At 37.2% G+C, this 18,831-nt stretch overlaps 1 protein-coding gene across 1 annotated transcript; it reads right to left on the minus strand.

Moving 5' to 3' along the window:
- Nucleotides 1-5,699: 5,699 nt before the first annotated feature.
- Nucleotides 5,700-6,710, minus strand: LOC111878228 (uncharacterized). The gene has a single exon (XM_023874734.2). The coding sequence runs from the start codon at nucleotides 6,708-6,710 to the stop codon at nucleotides 5,700-5,702; it is 1,011 nt and encodes a 336-aa protein (XP_023730502.2).
- Nucleotides 6,711-18,831: the final 12,121 nt, after the last annotated feature.

Below are 18,831 nucleotides of genomic sequence, written 5' to 3' on the forward strand. Positions count from 1 at the left end.
CCCCATGCGAGTTGTTATAACCATGCTAAGACTCAAAGAGTTCGTACTCGACGTTCTTCAAGCGTCGGAATGTTATGACACTTCTCACCCCAGACCTGCCGGTCTAGCTGTTGCAAGCAGTTTAGGTGCGGGTTTGTCAAACCCAATATATATCTATACACAACTATCATGCTCTCCCTACAAGAGATTCTAGCTATAACTACAGGACTTTTCTATTGTACTTAAGAGTACCCTGAAGGTGAATGTCTCACAAATTTATTCATTAACATGTTCACGTAGTTTGTAATGCAATACCCGCTTTGTAAATCGATTGAATTACCATTTCTTAGTTAAATGAGGTGTCCAAACTATACCTATTATAGTTTATCAAGAGTGTTTTATGTTTTAAATGAAACCTTGTTATGCATGGCTTTATATTTCAATAAAATGACATTGAAAATACTAAGTATAAAATCTTACACACCTTGCTCAGCATGTTACAAGGTGTGAATAACTCTTCAACTCATTTTGACAGTTTACCCTTAACTGTCACTGTTTTAGAATATTTATAGAAACCTTATCGTAAGTCGAAAACTGAATCTGTAAACCCGGAGAGTTTGGAAATAGAGTCTAATATTTTCATAAATTTTCCTATAATTTTTGGTGGTCTCAAATCAGTGTGAAAATGTTCATCTTCACAACCAGGTCCGATTTTGTTGCTGCAGTGAAAATGTGTAAGTAGTCATTTTAAAGTTATAAACCTGAACTATTTGCATATTAAATAGTTTTGAAAAATATTAAGTTTAAGTTGGGTAAAACAGTTCGTGAACAGTTCACAACTTTTTTGTTGTTCGCTGTTAAGTTAAGTTTCAAATATGTTTTGGCGTTTTAACTTGTATTCCCCCCCCCCCCTGAAAACTAAAGAAAACTAGAAAATGTAGGGATATGAACTCACCTTGAGTGATTTCTTGAAGAGTGGAAGTTCGAAGGCGAGGAGTATCAAGTCAAGAACACTTGATGAACACATGAAGTGTTGGATGATCCTAAGAGCGATTTTTTGTGTGAAATGTGTGTAGATGATTCAAGGGTATTATGAAAACATGGAATAACACTTGAGTTTAGATGGAATACTTACCAAAAAGTTAAGTAATAGCTCAAGAACACTTCCAAAAAGTGGCTGGAAGTAGAGAGAAAAAGAGGCTCTGTTGATGGTTTGAGAAGTGTATACGTGTTTGAAAGTGATCAAAGTGAACCAAAAAATCCTCCAGGGATTTCTTTATATAGATGTTGCTGGAGCAACTTGCAAAGTTGAAAGGATGTTTACCTTGGTTTGTGTGATGTGGATAGGGTTAGACCAATGAGAAGGTGACACATGGAGACAAGTGGGCACACTTGACCCACTTGTGGTGTAGGAAACTCTTCTTAATGTAAAATCATGATTTATAATTAATAAATCCTTGAGAAATGAATAAAATATGAGTTTAGGGAGTTTAAACCGATAAAAATATGAATTTGGTGAAAAATCCTCGTCAAAATCGTCAAAAACGGGCTTAAGAGGCGAAAGTAGTCGAAAACCGGGAATTAGGAACGAACCTGCGAGGTTCAGTCCTTGGGAGGTGAGGACCGAGAGTAGGGAGAAGGAGGAACCGAAGGTAAGGCTTGCGTCCGAAGGCTGGGTCTCGGGTTCGAAGGGTGGTCTCAGTCCTGTTGACTTCGGTCCAGTTGAAGTTCGGATCGGATGCTATGTTCGGTTCGAACGGGGGGCAAGTTCGGTTCTCATAGGGTAGCTTCAGTCCCTAAGGGAAGGTTCGGTCCTTAAGAGGGTTTCGGTCCTTAAGAAGGGTTTCGGTCCTTAAGGGCTGTTTTTCAGGCTAACTTCCCGTTTTGAGTGATTTTCGGCCAAGTTAAGGGTCGGGATGACCCGGATGACTATAAAAGGTTGACAGAGATTTTGGAGAGATTTAATTTTAGCCATTATTATCGTATAATCTTGCAATGCAAGGTTCGTGAACCCCATTCTCCTTCGTTTATGATCATTTTAAGTCCCAAAAAGGGTTCATAGTCGTGTTTTGATGCGTTTAACTCCCTTTTTAGGGTTTTACATTGCTAAACACATAAATTCTCTGACACAGTTGGATTCTTCACATACAAATGCACATTTTTATACATAGAATAACTTTTATCATAGAAGTACTAGTTAAGTTTGACCGGTTTGACTTGTTTAATTTGACTTTGACTTGTTGACATTGACTTTCACTTGTTGACTTTAACTTTGACTTGAATTTGACGGTTGTCACATTATCCCCCCGTTAAAAGGAATTTCGTCCCAAAATTTGCATTTTGAGTGGGACTTCAAGGGTTGGGGAATAGATGTGGATATTTTTACTTCATTTGTCCCTCTCGTTCCCAAGTAAATTCGGGTCCTCGCTTGGCGTTCCAGCGGACCTTTACGATGGGAATGCAGCTTTGTTTCGTCGATTTGACCTCTCGATCCATGATTTCAATAGGTTCCTCTATGAAGTGGAGTTTCTCATTGATCTCAATTTCTTCCAAAGGAATGACAAGGGTCTCATCAGACAAACATTTCTTTAAGTTTGACACATGGAAGGTAGGATGAACGTGGTTGAGTTCCTGAGGTAATCGCAGCTTGTATGCCACCGGGCCAATCCTGGCGAGGATTTCGAATGGTCCGATATAACTTGGATTTAATTTCCAATGTTTTCCATAACATATTAATCCCTTCCAAGGTGATACTTCCAGTAGTACTCGATCCCCATCTTGGAACTTCAAAGGCTTTCGTCTCTTATCCACGTAGCTCTTTTGTCGGTCTCGCGAAGCCTTCATCCGTTCTCGAATTTGGACGATCTTTTATGTTGTTTCCCTTATGATCTCTAGGACAGTGAGTGTGCTGTTAGGAACTTGCCCTCTTGCTAGTTGTGTATCGCCCACCTCATCCCAGCACACGGGTGATCTGCACTTACGACCATAGAGGGCTTCGAACAGAGCAACTTTGATGCTAGTGTGAAAACTATTATTGTATGAGAATTCGATAAGGGGTAAATGAACATCCCAATCTTTACCAAAGTATATCACACAAGCTCTTAGCATGTCCTCTAACGTTTGAATGGTCCTTTCACTCTGTCCGTCGGACTGTGGGTGGTAGGTTGTACTCATGTCCAGTCTAGTTCCCATAGACTTCTGTATTGACTGCCAGAACCGTGACGTGAACCGACTATCTCTATCGAAGATAATTGATACCGGTACTCAGTGAAGTCACACGACTTCTTTAATGTAGATGCCTGTCATTTTCTCCATTTTACCGGTCTCCTTTATTGGTAGGAAGTGTGCGGATTTTTTTAATCTGTCGACGATTACCCAATTGTGTCAAGTCCACCCGTTGTCTTAGGTAACTTGGTAATGAAATCCATTATAATCCGCTCCCACTTCCACTCGGGTAACTCTGGCTGTTGAAGTAGTCCCAACGGCTTCTGATACTCCACCTTAACCTTGGCGCAAGTCAGGCACTTGCCCACAAAGGTAGCTATTTCGGCTTTCATGTTCGGCAACCAATACAACTTCTTGAGATCTAAGTACATTTTGTCTGAACCGGGATGAGCGGAGTAACGGGTTTTATGAGATTCGTTCATGACAACGTCCCTAAATCCACCAAATTTTGGTGTCCAGATCCGGTTCATGAGACAACGAACCTCGTCATCCCCGACTTCAAGATTTTTGTCCATTCCTCTCAACGCTTCACCTGCCACATTCTCTGGTTTTAATGCTTCTTCTTGTGCCTCTTTAATTTGTGCGGAGTGGTGTGAATGGATTTTCATAGTTAATGCCTTTACTCGGCGACCCGAGTATTCCTTTCAGCTCAAAGCGTCTGCAACCACGTTGGCTTTTCCTGGGTGATAATGAATCTCGCATTCATAATCGTTTAGTAATTCCACCCATCATCTTTGTCTCATGTAGAGTTCTTTTTGATTGAGGATATGCTAAAGGATTTTGTGATCAGTGAAGATAGTGCACTTGGTGCCGTAGAGGTAATGTCTCCAATTTTTTAGGGCGAAAACCGTCGTTCCCAGTTTGAGATCGTCCGTCGTATAGTTTACCTCATGCGTCTTCAGCTGTCTTGAGGCGTAGGCAATGACCTTTCCTCGTTGTATTAACACACATCCTAGACCCTGGTTTGACGCATCGCAATAAACCACAAAGTCCTCTATTCCATCTGGTAAGGATAAGATAGGAGCACTGCACAGAGTTCACTTCAGCGTTTGGAAGGCAGCCTCTTGCTTATCACCCATATGAAAGTCACTCCTTTTTTAGTCAAGGTGGTGAGTGGTTTTGAGATTTTCGAGAAGTTTTAAATGAATCTTCAATAATACCCTGCGAGTCCTAAAAATTGTCGGATTTCTGTGGGTGTTCTTGGTGCTACCCAGCTTTCGATTGCCTTGATCTTTGAAGGGTCCACATGAATTCCTTCCTTGCTGACTACATATCCTAGCAAATTCACTTCTCGAATCCAGAACTCGCACTTTGAGAATTTTGCATACAATTTCTCTACCCTCAGTGTCTCCAAGACTAGACATAAATGATGGTTGTGTTCTTCCGTACTTCAGGAGTAGACTAGTATATCATCAATGAAAACAATCACGAACTTGTCTAAGTAAGGTCGACACACCCGATTCATCAGGTCCATAAACGCCGAGGGTGCATTTGTTAGGCCGAAAGGCATCTTTACAAACTTATAGTGACCATAGCGCGTTATGAAGGCTGTCTTGGGAATATCCTCCTCTTGAGCTCGTTGTTGATGGTACCTTGATTAAAGGTCAATCTTTGAGAAGGAACTTGTAGCTGGTCGAAGAGGTCATCGATTCGAGGCAAAGGGTATTGGTTTTTAATGGTGAGTTTGTTCAATTCACGGTAGTCAATGCACATACGGAATGGTCCATCCTTTTTCTTGACGAACAAGACCGGTGCTCCCAAAGGTGAGAAGCTTGGCCTTATGAAACCTTTGCTTAGTAGTTGATTCAATTGACTACACAATTCCTGCATTTCGGCTGGGGCTAGACGGTATGGCGATTTGGCTACAAGGGTAGCTCCAGGGATTAGGTCGATTCGGAATTCGACTTGTCTAGCATGAGGCACTCCGGGAAGGTCTTCCAGGAATATGTCGTGGAATTTACAGACCTCCGAAATGTGTTTGATGTTTTTCACTTCTTGTTTCTTGTCTACGACGTGGTCTAGGAAGGCATGGTACTCCTTGCGGAGATACTTTTGAGCCTTGACACAAGAGATGATCTGAAAGTTTGAGCTAGGTTTGTCGCCATAGACGGCGAGGGTTTCACCATTTGGCAGATTAAGCTGAACGGCCTTTTCGTGACATAGGATTTCAACATGGTGAAGGCATAACCAATCCATGCCAATGATGACATCAAAACTTTTTATGGTGACCGGCATAAGGTCGATTGGGAAAGAGTGATTATTTAAGGTGAGAGTACACCCGGTGTAAATGTCGTTAGTGTTCTATGTTATTCCATTATCCATTTCTAAGATGAATGTGTCTTTTAGTGTTTTTGGTTTTTGTTTAAGCAAGTGTTTAAATTGATGGCTCACTAAGCTTTTCTTCGCGCCACTGTTGAAAAGAATGCATGCGTATGTATTGTTGAGGAGAAACGTACCGGTGACCATAATTGGATCTGCAACTGCTTCCTCATGACCTATCGCCAGAACTCTGCCCACTTACCAGAGTTGGGGTTTCTTGCCTTCGGACAGTTCCGCTTTAAGTGTCCTGCCTCTCCACAACCATAGCAGGTTCGCCTTGTTCCAGTGTTGGCAGCTTGTGCATTTTGTTGGACTGGAGCTTTACAAAATTGAACGGTGTGCCCGTTTTTGTTACACTTGGTGCAATGCATTTCACGGCATATGTTGTTGTGGTGAAAGTTGCACTTGTTGCACTTAGGTAGGTTCCGGGCGTATTGCCTTATCGGAGTTGGGGTGGTAGTGGTTGTGGCAGCGTGCACATCAACCACTTGTTGCTTTTTGGCAGGGTCTTGAGCAGTTTGACCCTTCTTCTTGTTCCAGAACTTCCTTTTGTTGCTTCCCCCTTTCGCTTGTTCGGGGGTGGTTATCATAGTGCCACAGCTGGCCTTATGGTCGATGAGTTGTTGTGCATGTTCTTTGGCACTGTCAAAGATAGTTGGCTTTGAGGCCAATACGTTTCCTTGAAATTGGGGAGATAGTCCCCATATGTATATTTCCACCTTTTTGCTTTCCGAAGGAACCATCCCGGGACACAGCACGACTAGATCGCTAAACCTTGAGGTATAAGACAGGATGTCTGAGCCTGTCATTTTGAGACCCCAAAGTTCTTCTTCCAACTTCTGTATCTCGCCCCTTGGGCAGTAATCCTTCATCAACATGGTTTTCAAGTCTTCCCATGTTATCGAATTAGCCACCGGAAGTGTCAATGCCTTGACGTGGCCATTCCACCAGGTGAAGGCCCTTTCAGAGAATGTGCATGCTGCAAATTTGACCTTGCTTGCTTCAGGGCATGTGCATATTTCGAAGATGGATTCAGTTTTCTTGAACCATTGCAGCAATGCTATGACACCTCCGCTTCCATTGAAGGTTTTGGGTTTGGCATTTGTAAAATCTTTGTAGGTACACTCTCTCGAGTTTACGAATGCTGGTAGATTTGATTCACATGAAATGTCTGTGATAGTATCCATACTGAGCCCATCCAACAATCATTCGATGTATAATATTTATATATAATTAAGATTAAATAAACTTTCGAATCTAATGGGTCTGCTCTGGGCCCACAACCAAACAAGGAACATGATCCAAGGCGGAACCACCATTTCTAGGTCGACATGGTCTTAATTATATATAACTTTGATTTATACATCAATCAATCATAAATCAGACACCAGTAAATTTAGTATGAAAACAATCCATGTCATGAACTTGATGTAATGTTCCCAATAAAACAAATAGCATGTCAATTTCATTGATATAACTTAGTACACAATATTGGGGGAAGATTTGACCCTACGAGGGGTCTACGTTACATCAATGTATGGAAAATTTTTGGCCGCCTAACAGATCCCGGAAGTGTAAACACTTAAATCGCGAGATCGAACACAAAATACTAGAAAATAATAGTAATATTTATCCGCAAACTAGATTAAACTGAAGCGAGCAGTGAAAACACTACTTGCGGCGGTTGAAGCTCTGAGGATCATGAAGTAAAGACACGGAGTTCCTTGTTTCCCTTATTTCAACTCTGGATTCTGCCGTTTGGTGCTCTGCTTCTGCCAGACGTCCTTCTAAAGTGGCTCGGTGTTCTCGGATTTCTTGCACTTCAGCTCGGGCCGCCGGCATTTCCCGTCGAAGAAGCTCGGTGCGGTCTTGAGTCTGATCATGGTCATCATCCAAACGGCGAAGGCGAACTGAGTTGACTTGGCTGGTGGAACTAACTTCCATGATATGTCAAGTGTTTACCCTAGTTTGCTCCTCGTGGCATGCGACACGGTGAACCATGATAGGAAGGGCTCTGTCGGCTGACCCTCCTTGGCTGAGGTCATAAAAACCTCATTCCATGCCATAGGGAGGTCATTGACCTTGCTCTCGGCTCCATCGATGTATAGTTTCGGTCCATTGGGTCGTCGGGCCTTGGAAGTGTTAAGGAGGGATAGGGGCAGGGTGTGGATTGTAAACTTCAGGTTCTTTGTCGGTTCTATTTGAGTCTTCTTCCTCTTCACCGTCTATGGATTTTTCCTCTTCCATGGGTTCTGCATCCTCCATGGGTTCCTCTTCGGAATCTTCCTCTGGGTCTTCCACAATCCAACCAGCATTCCCTTGGTTGGGGAAGTAGGGATCACCCGGCAAGTGAAATCCTGCCATCGCGCCTGTACGAGAATAGGGATAAGAAGGATATCGCGGGAAATTTTGGTATAAGAAATTAGTTATCACAGTTTAAAATGAGATTATTACGGTTTTTGTGTTAAAATACTCCTATAGTATTTTTATGTTTGATTCTCGAGGTTGTTGGTAAGTTGAAGACTTGTTGCTCATCATGATTCTTCTTTGTAATACGATGGTCATACCTTGGCTAAATATAGTTGATCAGACTATATTCATCCCAGATATGACTTCATACCCCGAAGCTAGATCATGGTGTTCAACTTGTCTCAATACTTTTATGTTATTGCCATTATGATACTGAATTAATAAGTATGATTGTACGGATACTTTTATAAAAATATAATTTTTTATTTTTAAAGTAATTTTTTTTTGAAAAGCTACGTCAGAGATTTTTTTTCCCGATGTATTTATAGTTTGTATATCTTTGTTAGGGCTTAAATGTTGTAATAGTCGAAGTGTCAGTTAGATTGTTACGAAGTTTATTTTGTCTTCGTAAGAAGGGTCTTCGGATGTAATGTTATTTGTACTAAGGCATTATAAAGAGTTGTCTTAATGTCTAGTCCTTAGTGTTGTTATGCTTTTGTTCTCCTATAAATAGGGGTCTGTACTAAGTGAAAAGAAGAATTTTTCACTCGGTCTTTTACAGATTATTCTTTGTACTCTGTAAAACCAAAAGCATAATATGAGCTGAACAAATATTATATTTACTCTCGTGTTCATCGTTATTCTTCTTTCTGAATTCATACTTGAATTGATCTTATACTTGATTACAAATCTCATCAATTGGTATCAGAGCAGGAATCCTTTCTGTCATCTGATTTTCATACGTTCAAAAAGATTTTTGAATCTACTATTTGATTCAAAAAGTTTCCGTTCTTTTTGAGTGTGAAAAATTCTTCTTGATCTCAATCTAGGATTTGATTCTGTAAAAATATTTGTAAATCGAGTGTTCTTTGTGTGATTCTGATTTGAAATATACAATTTGATTTCAATATTCTCAAAGTTTTTGTATCATCTTGAAGCTTTTGTTCGTACAACAATGGCGTCATTCAATCTGAATTCGATGACATCATTTTCTCATTTGCTTGGATCATCCACAAAAATTCCGATGCTTATTCCAGAATATTATGATCAGTGGGCAGATCGGATGGAAGATTACTTAAACGGATTGGATGAAGAATTATGGAAATGCATCTCAGGAGAAATCAATCAACCTGCACAAGTTCAGCCAATCGGTATGTCTTCAAGCAGTTCGGAAGTCGATAATCAAACCAATCGTTTAAAACAACTAGAGAAGAAATGCATGAGGGAATTAAGAGGTGCGTTGCCTCCTGTTGTGTACAATTATGTCAGAACATGCACAACAGCTAAAGAAATCTAGAACAATCTCAAAGACAAATTTCAAGGAAGTGAAAAGACGAAGATCACATCTGTGAAACAATGCCTGGTGGAACTCAAAGATTTCAAACAAAAAGAAAATGAGTCTATTGAAGCATACTATGATCGGTTCAACGAGCTAATCTATCGTTGTAACCCTTATAGTATAATAAGGTCATCAATGGAGTACAATTTGATATTTGTAATGGGACTTCGAAAGGAGTGGAGGAGTGTGAGTATGATGGTGAAAAATCAACAGAGTTTTGATACTTCGACTTTGAATGACTTATACAATCAATTAAAATCTCATGAAAATGAAGTTAATGAAATAGCTGAGGAAGCGATAGCAAGTCTTGGTGGACCATTGGCACTTGTTTCGAAGGTTTCAGAAAGAGAGAATGAAAAATCGAAGTTTGATGAAGAAGAAGGTTTTCTGATGAATTCCGATGATGAGGCTGTTGCATTTTACTCAAACAATCGAGTAAAGAAATTTTACAAGAAACCTTTTAATCCAAAGATAAAGCCATCAGATTCGAAGGGTAGTTTTGAGAACAAAAATAAAGTGGATGAGAAGAAGAAAGAAGTGAAGATTGATTCGAAGAGTCAAATGGAGCAAATGAAGATGATGTTGAAAGGTGATACAAGGATTAATTGCCATTATTGCTATGGAGCAAATCACTTGGCAGTAGATTGCTTGTTGAGGAAGGAGGAAAAGAAAATTAAAAAAAGGATGAAGCTTATTACACTGAGAAACTGGAGGAAGTAAAGTCGAAAGCAAAGAATTTGTCATTGGTGGCTCATGGAGAAACTGAATCGGATGGCACATATCAAATATGGTCTTCGGGTTCAGATGATGAAGAGATGAAAAATCCATCACATGGAGCTATGTATGCAAAGATGGAAGAGGATTCAGATGAAGAACAGACTTACGAAGTGTATGGGTAATGCTTCGTTTCGAAGTCTACTGACAGGTCGCCCATGACTACCAAGGTACGTAACATTCTTGAATCTTTTAACATTCTAGTTTCTGCATATAATTCTGAATTAGTATCTTTTGATGAAACTGTTACTTATTTTGATTCAATTATTGTGTCTGCTAGCAATGAAGCGAAAAAGTTAAGTGATCAATTACTAGAGACAAGAAAAAAGTTGGATTCAAAAGTCACTAGGATTGATTACTTATAATTGCAAGTTTCAAATATTATGGAGGATAGGGAGAGTTTAGCAAAGGAAATAAACTTGTTGTTAGCACAAAGAAATATTTTTTGTAATTCTACGAAAAGATTGTATGGAAAATTAACTGAGTTACATCATTCGAGTGAGATAAGTAAGGAACAACATAGAAAATTACTACCATTTTTAGCTTATGATAGAGCTAAGGTAGATAGTATTTCATATGATTGTGAAAAAGAAATTTCTGATTTTAACAAAGTTCCAGATGATAGGTTTAGATTTGGAATTGCTAAAGTCGAAGATTATCTTGATGCTAATGATTTAGTAAAAATTGTACATGAGACCTTATCTAAATAAGAACAACTTCGAATTTTGAAAAAGACTGAGAATTCTACATCTAATTGGGAAACTAATTTTGCTGATATTGAAGATAATTCTGATAATATTAGTGTAATTAGTGATTTAGAGGATGTAGATTGTTCTCAATTGTCTGTCATAAATGTAGCAAATTCTTTTAAAGGGAAAGAAAAATGTGAAGATTTATTCTTAAAAATTGACACTGATGAACCCTCAACTTCGAAAGTTTGTAATATGGACTTTGTAGAATACATGATAGTCAAACCGATGATAGTGATGATGAGGAAGAAAATACAAATTCGAAGCCAATTCAAAGGTCGAAAGAAATTGAAATTCCTCGAGTGGTTGTTGATCAAGTCTATTTGGATACACAAGAATTTGAGAAAATTCTTAGTGAAAAAGGTGCTCATTATCTTGAATCGAATACTGTTGTGTATCCAATCTTCAAATGCACTGATGATATTGTGTTCCCAAATCAAGTCTTCGTAACAACAGGTAATGTTGAAAATACAAAGCCTGAATTCAAAAAGATGGTTGAGGAAGACAATATGCAAACTTCAAATGAAGGATTCTTTTCGAATCAAAGCACAGTTGAAAACAATCTTACAAAGAACGCATATAAATTTCAACATCAAAAACCAAAAAGAGTATGGGTTGTAAAGTCAAAAGTTGAAAAAAAGAAAGTTAACCCAACTGAAAATGTGTTTACAAAGCACGAAGGTGTTAAAACAGTCAACAAAGCAATAAAATTAAATTCAAAAGAATTTAAAGCTCAAGTTGAAAAATTTTCAAAGGAAAATAATATTTCGAAACGTCAAGCGAGAAAAACAATTTTTTGGCAAACTATTGAATCATTAAATATGAAATCAACAAATTTTTCAAAAGGAAGAAAAGTTTTTAGAGAAAAATCAAAGTCTCAAAGTTTTGAAAAGAAAAATGATTCATTTTCAAATAATAAAATAAAAGTTTCAAATAGAACAAAAACAACACTTCCAAGAAAAAGTTTTCAGAAAAAGGTTGAAACACAGATTTCAAAATCACAAATCAATACATCTTATCATGAATCATATCTTTCAAAACCAAAAGTGGATTATGTTCCAAGTTCAGCAAAATGTTATAATCCTTTGAAGAAACAAGTTGACAAAGTCTCATATGCGAAGGGAATAACAACAAAAAGAAATATTGATCATTGGTTGGAAGGAAAAGGAAAAATATATCAATCAAGTAAGTTTTCGAAAGAACAGATACATGAGGCGTATGACAAGTATGCTAATCCTTCAACGAATGGTAGTTCGTCATCCAAAGAGTCAAATATTTCAGTTAAAGCTTGGCAGTCGGTCACGAAAGCAAAAAGTGAAACATCACAAACTCAAAATGCGAAGGGTATAATCAGTGAAAATTTTAAAATAATAAAAACTCATATATCTGACCCTTCGAATGAAAATGTTAAATTTATTGACAGTTTCAAAACACAAGTTTGTGATTGGGTTAATGATTGTACTTTACAATTGAAAAACAAATCTAATATGAATGGACCCAACAAGGCTTGGGTACCTAAATTTTTTCAATAATCGCAGGTGCTTTGTGACGAGCAATATGATAACAAGTGGTATATTGATAGTGGTTGCTCACGTCACATGACTGGGAAGAAGGAAAACTTGCGTGATTTTCGAAGCCTAGAAAATGGAGGAGTGGTTAAGTTTGGCAATAATCACAAATGCAAAGTCAAGGGTTATGGAAAGATAACGAATGGAAATTTCACTGTCAACCGAGTTGCATTTGTTGAAGGTTTACAACACAATTTGATAAGTGTTTCACAACTTGTTGTGGGCACTGGAAATCAAGTTCTTTTTAATGAAGAAGGCAGTGTCATTTCGAATGTTGAGACAAAGGAAGTTTTACTTAAGTCAAAACGAAAAGGTGATATGTTTTCATTGGATATTGTTCCTATTGTAGGCAAACATGTTGTGTGTTTACTTTCGAAGGCTGTTGCCGATATTAGCTGGTTATGGCACAGGAGGTTATCACATCTCAATTTTCGAAACATCAACAAACTTGTCGGACAAGATCTGGTAAGAGGTTTACCCATTCTTAAATATGATAATGACAGTTTGTGTGTAGCTTGTGAAGTAGGAAAACAACACAAACAAGGTCATCCTATCACAATAGATTCGAAGATTGTTGAACCTCTCGAACTCTTGCATATTGATTTATGTGGTCCTTCAACAATTGCTACTCTTAACAAGAAAAGGTACATTTTAGTAGTTGTAGATGATTTTTCAAGATTTACGTGGGTTTATTTTCTCAGGTTAAAATCCGAAGTTTCACAAATGATGATTGATTTTATCAAGAAAATGGAGGTTTCATTGAAGAAGTCAGTTCGAAAAATTAAAAGTGATCATGGAACCGAATTCAAAAATCGTCTTTTTGATTCATTTCTGGTGGAGAAAGGAATTTCGCATCATTTTTCATCTCCTTATACACCACAACAAAATGGTGTAGTTGAGAGAAGAAATCGATCATTATGCGAAGCTGCAAGAACAATGTTGGCTTATTCGAATTTACCTCAATATCTTTGGGCTGAAGCTGTTTCAACTGCTTGTTTTACTCAAAATCGATTATTCATTCATAAACGGTTTAATGTTACTCCTTATGAAATAATCAATAATCGAAAACCTAATGTCAAATTTTTTCATGTTTTTGGATGTAGGTGTTTCATAATGAATCTTAAGGATAACCTTACGAAGTTTCAAACAAAAGCCGATGAAAGAATTTTCTTGGGATATTCACACAATTCTGTTGCTTATAGAGTGTTAAATAAGCGAACTCGCAAAGTGGAAGAAACTTTTAATTTGACATTTGATGATCATTACATTAAAAAGTCTAATCATCAATTTGCAAATTATCCTATTTTGCAAAATTCTTCAAATATATATGATTCAATTGAAATGAATGATCTTAATTATGAATCGATTTTTGGTATTTCAGATCAAGCAATTGATGCAGAAAGAAATGCACCCGATAATCAAACATCAGAAAATTCGAAGCATGACAATGATTCAATTTCGATTTTGAATCTAAACACAAATGAACAATCTGATGATCTTGTGGAGGGGGAGCACTTGGATTCAAAAAGTTTTGTTGAGGGGGAGCGTTATAGTGAAAGTGATAACATGTCAACAAATGTTAATATTGAGGGGGAGCCAATTATTGAAGAAGAGCCGATCATTGAACCATAGCAAAATATCGAAACGGAGTCAATCATCGAGGGGGAGCCCATACTTGAGAAGGATCCAATTCTTGAAGAAGAACATTTTGATGATGCTGAAGATTCAATTTCCATAAATGGATCAGAAACAGATGTTATGTTCAAAGATGCACCTTTGGATTTTGATCCTAATTATCCACCATTGGATAAATGGACAAGAAATCATCCAAAAGATCAAATTCTTGGCGATCCACAAGCAGGTATAATGACAAGGGCACAACTTCATGCACGAAATGAGGTATTGAATAATCATCAAGAGTTATGCATGTTTAATGTTTTTATTTCCAAAATCGAACCAAAGACAGTTAAGGTTGCAATGGAACACTCTGATTGGGTTGTTGCTATGCAAGCTGAATTGTCTGAATTCGAAAGAAACAAGGTTTGGAGATTAATTCCAAAACCTGTTGATGTGTCAATTGTTGGACTCAAATGGATTTATAAAAACAAAACTGACAAAGATGGAAACATTATTCGAAATAAGGCTAGACTTGTTGTTAAAGGATATTCTCAACAAGAAGAAATTGATTACGAAGAAACATTTGCCCCTGTCGCAAGACTCGAGGCTGTTCGTATTTTTCTGGCTTTTGCAGCTCATAAAGATTTCGATGTCTATCAAATGGATGTAAAATGTGCATTCTTAAACGGAGAACTCGAAGAAACGGTATATGTTGAACAGCCACCAGGTTTTATAAGCACAGAACATCCTGATCATGTTTATATTTTAGATAAAGCTGTATATGGGTTAAAACAAGCACCAAGAGCATGGTATGCAACTTTAACATCATTTTTGAAACAATCTAAATTTAAACAAGGATCAGTTGATCCCAGTTTATTTCAAAAGAAAATTGGAAATCATTTGATGCTTGTTCAAATTTATGTTGATGATAGAATTTTTGGCTCAACTGACCCTGCTTTATCTAAAGAATTCGAAGACCTGATGAAAAGCAAATTTGAAATGAGTATGATGGGCAAAATTAATAACTTTTTGGGTTTGAATATTCGTCAAAACAGGGAAGGCATCTTCATTAATCAGGAGAAATATACGAAGAATTTGTTAGAAAAGTTTGGAATGACGAATAGCACAAGGTTACGAATACCAATGGCAACGGGCATAAAGCTAACTCCTTCGTTAGATAAATCTGCTGTTGATATCACTCTGTATCGAAGCATGATTGGGTCTTTATTGTATTTAACTGCAAGTAGACCTGATATTATGTTTTTTGTTTGTAATTGTGCAAGGTATCAATCGAATCCACGTGAACCACATCTAACAGCAGTGAAGAATATTTTTCGATATTTGAAAGGAACTACTTCGTTAGGTTTGTGGTATCCTTCGAAAATAGGGTTCTTTGTACAAGCTTATTCGGATGCGGATCTTGGAGGATGTAGTCTTGATCGTAAAAGCACAACTAGTGGGTGTCAATTACTAGATGGAAAGTTGGTCAGTTGGCAATCGAAGAAGCAAACATGTGTTTCAATATCTACCGCTGAAGCTGAATATGTTGCTGCAGCTGCGTGTACATCACAAGTAATTTGGATTCAAAGTCAATTAAGAGATTATGCAATTAATATGAAAAAGATTCCTTTATATTGTGATTCACAAAGTGCAATAACAATTTGTCATAATCCTGTGCAGCATTCAAAGACTAAGCACATTGCTCTTCGATATCATTTCATCAAAGATCATGTTGAAGATGGAAATATTGAAGTTCATTTTGTGAAAACAACAGAACAATTGGCAGATATTTTTACAAAGGCATTGGATGAAAAATCATTTCTTCGTATCTTAGAAGGATTGGGTATGATTAATGGAAATTCACTTTTATGTGATAAAAGCGAAGAGTGATGGGTCTGAATCATTTGGTGTACGGACGGAAAGGGTGATTCAGTGTTCAGAGGTTACTGTTCATGGTCAACGCTTCGAACGCTTCGCATTCGGAAGATTTATTCCTTGTTGAAATACATAATCAGAGATTACTGTTCAGGTCAACGCTTCGAATTCGGAAGATTTATTCCTTGTTGAAATACATAATCAGAGATTACTGTTCAAGTCAACGGTTCGAATGCTTCGTATTTGTACATATTTCAACTAAGGTTAGACTTTTAGTTTGTTTAATTTTTTTATATGAAAAAACTGAAAAATCAAAAATATTTTCATTTATTGAAAAATTAAAAATCCAAAAAGATTTTGTTTCGGTTTGTTTTTAATTTTTTTTTTTTTTGAAAAATTTCAAAAATACCAAAAATATTTTTTGTTCTCTTTGGTTTTAACATGTGTATTGTGAGTTTTGTCAAGTTTCAAATACGAAGGATTCATGTGTCTGGTTTCTATGGAAAGGTATGATCTCGATACACTTTGGATTAGTTAGGATGTCCCTAGAAGCATGCTGTTGCATGTTGTCTCAAGCCTCGTATGATTGTATGTATGGGAAATGAAAGCCTTGATGAAATTATCTCATGAAAATTTCTTCCCAACAAGGCTTGTATTTGCATAAATCAACAAGAGCTACCTTACTCTTCTCAAATGAGTTAAGAGTTTTCTGTTTTGTGCATTATAACAGAGGTACACTTCGATTCTTATCCAATCTTTCTAATACCAAACAATTCTTACATTCCAAATTTTCGAAGCGATTTGTCCTTGAGGTCTTTGATCAAACCAATCAAAACCTAGACAAATCACAAGTCTGTGTTTATGATCTAACATCATGAGTCCATGATGGAAGTGAAACCCAAAAATCCTAAACCTTAAGGAATTGACGGGGAGCCATGTTCCAGAAATTACGAAACATTTGTTTCAGTACCTTTTATACTCAAAATCATATTCATTTCTTTTGAGTGATCTTAATCAAACATTCGAAAACTACGATGTTTGTTCCCAACAAGATCCAGCATAAATTTTTTTATGAATATGATTTCTATGTGAGTATATTTTAAAAATTCTAGTTACTTTGAATATCATTCGCAACCAAGTTGTCACTGACTAAATTGGTTATACAACTAATTTTGTTTACAATTTCTCACCTTATGTTAAGGTTGATATGTAACGAAATTTTCGAAGCCACCCATTTGACCTATAAAAGAAACCCTTTGAAACTTCTCTACAAGTTATCGATTGTAATTCATGGGAAACCAAACAAGCTGTTAATTATCTCTCTTGATAATTTTCGAAGATATCTTTGCCTGGGATTAAACTGTTTTTGTGTCAAAATAAATTTTTGACATCACAAGTTTTCAAAAAAAAAAATTTCTTTGTTTCTCAACTAATTTCTTTTGGAACACAGCACACACGAAATCCTTGAGGTTTGAGTAAACCAACTTAAACTGATGATTTCGAAATTCTGGCATATGACTTCGCTTTCTAAACCTCAAAGTGAAAGAGCCTAACCTCTATTCCGAAGGCATCCGACGGTTACAATTCTCTTAGGGAATTCCAAACAGTCTTGTTTCTTGATGACGCAACTGCATGTCAGCAAGCATTTATTGTATCCCGCTTCAAATTCAAAATTCTAGGGTTACATATAAAAGGGCAAATCAGAAATCAATAACACTTTATTCGATCAAACCTTCTGTAACACAAAAATTCTCTTTGCAATTCATCTTCTTCAAACGTTCTTTGCTCTAATCATCAACAATGGCGACTACTTCACCAACCACAGACCAAATAATTAGCGTTCCGATTCTAAAGATCCAGGGTTCCAACTACCAAGTAGAATCGGATTTGTCAAAGTATCCGGAGGAACTTCAAATGCTTGTGGTTGCTTTACAGAATTCAGTTCTGTCTAAAGCAATGTTTGATTCCTTTGCTGCTCCGATGTCTTTGTTGGATTAATGTCTAAGTCCATAACTATAATTGGTAAGACTTGACCCGACCCGGCATGGTCCATTTGGGTTGCATACCATCATGCACTTGGATAGACTATAATGAGAGAAATAAGACACTTATGGTTATTAATATATTATAAGTTCTAGTATATTAATAATAAGAATAATAAGATTATTTAATTAGTATTGATCAAGAATTAATCTAGGATTAATTAAGTGATCAAAAGAAGACTAATTAAATATATGGGTTGATTGTGTAAATCATCCATACTTGTATAGTGGGCTAATGCTCCATGGATAATCAAGTTGGGCTAAAACCCATAGGATGGTCCATGGATGCTCCATGGTGTATTTGTACCCATGGATCATGGAAATGAAAGGCCATGTCAATTAGGGTTTACATGGTGTAACCCTAACTATATAAGCATCTTATTCTTGACCAAAATCGGCCACTAGTGTGTGAAATGAAAGGGCTAGCCGATTTCATGAGTTGTAGAATTCTCTCAAGTCATTCCAAGTGTTTTGATGATTGTGATTCCATTTGAGGTGTCACACTTGGGGCACTAGGCACTCAAGCTTCATGAAGACTTTCTACATCAAAGGTATGTATTCTATCTTGTTACACTCATTGTTTTTGTATGCTAGATTAGGATAATACCTTGGAAGTTCTTATTTGCATGTATAATAGAGAAAACATAGATCCAAGGTATTTAGGGTTGCATGTACACTTAGGAGTGTTAGAATGCTCAAAACCCAACAGTGGTATCAGAGCCTAGGCTTGTTTTCTTGTTATACCTACAATAGAAGCTAAAAAAACGAATTTGGTGCTGTCTGGCCATCAGACTCGGCGAGTCCATCAGGAGACTCGCTGAGTCCATGCCTAAAAAGTGGTGAATTCGATCCAACTCGCCGAGTTTGTTCATGCA

The sequence above is a fragment of the Lactuca sativa genome, chromosome 3, assembly GCF_002870075.4.
Source record: "Lactuca sativa cultivar Salinas chromosome 3, Lsat_Salinas_v11, whole genome shotgun sequence".
In the NCBI taxonomy this organism is placed as follows: Eukaryota; Viridiplantae; Streptophyta; class Magnoliopsida; order Asterales; family Asteraceae; genus Lactuca; species Lactuca sativa.

Excerpts from the sequence above, each read along its gene's own strand:
- LOC111878228 (XM_023874734.2), bottom strand. The coding sequence starts at position 6,710 with ATGGATACTATCACAGACATTTCATGTGAATCAAATCTACCAGCATTC.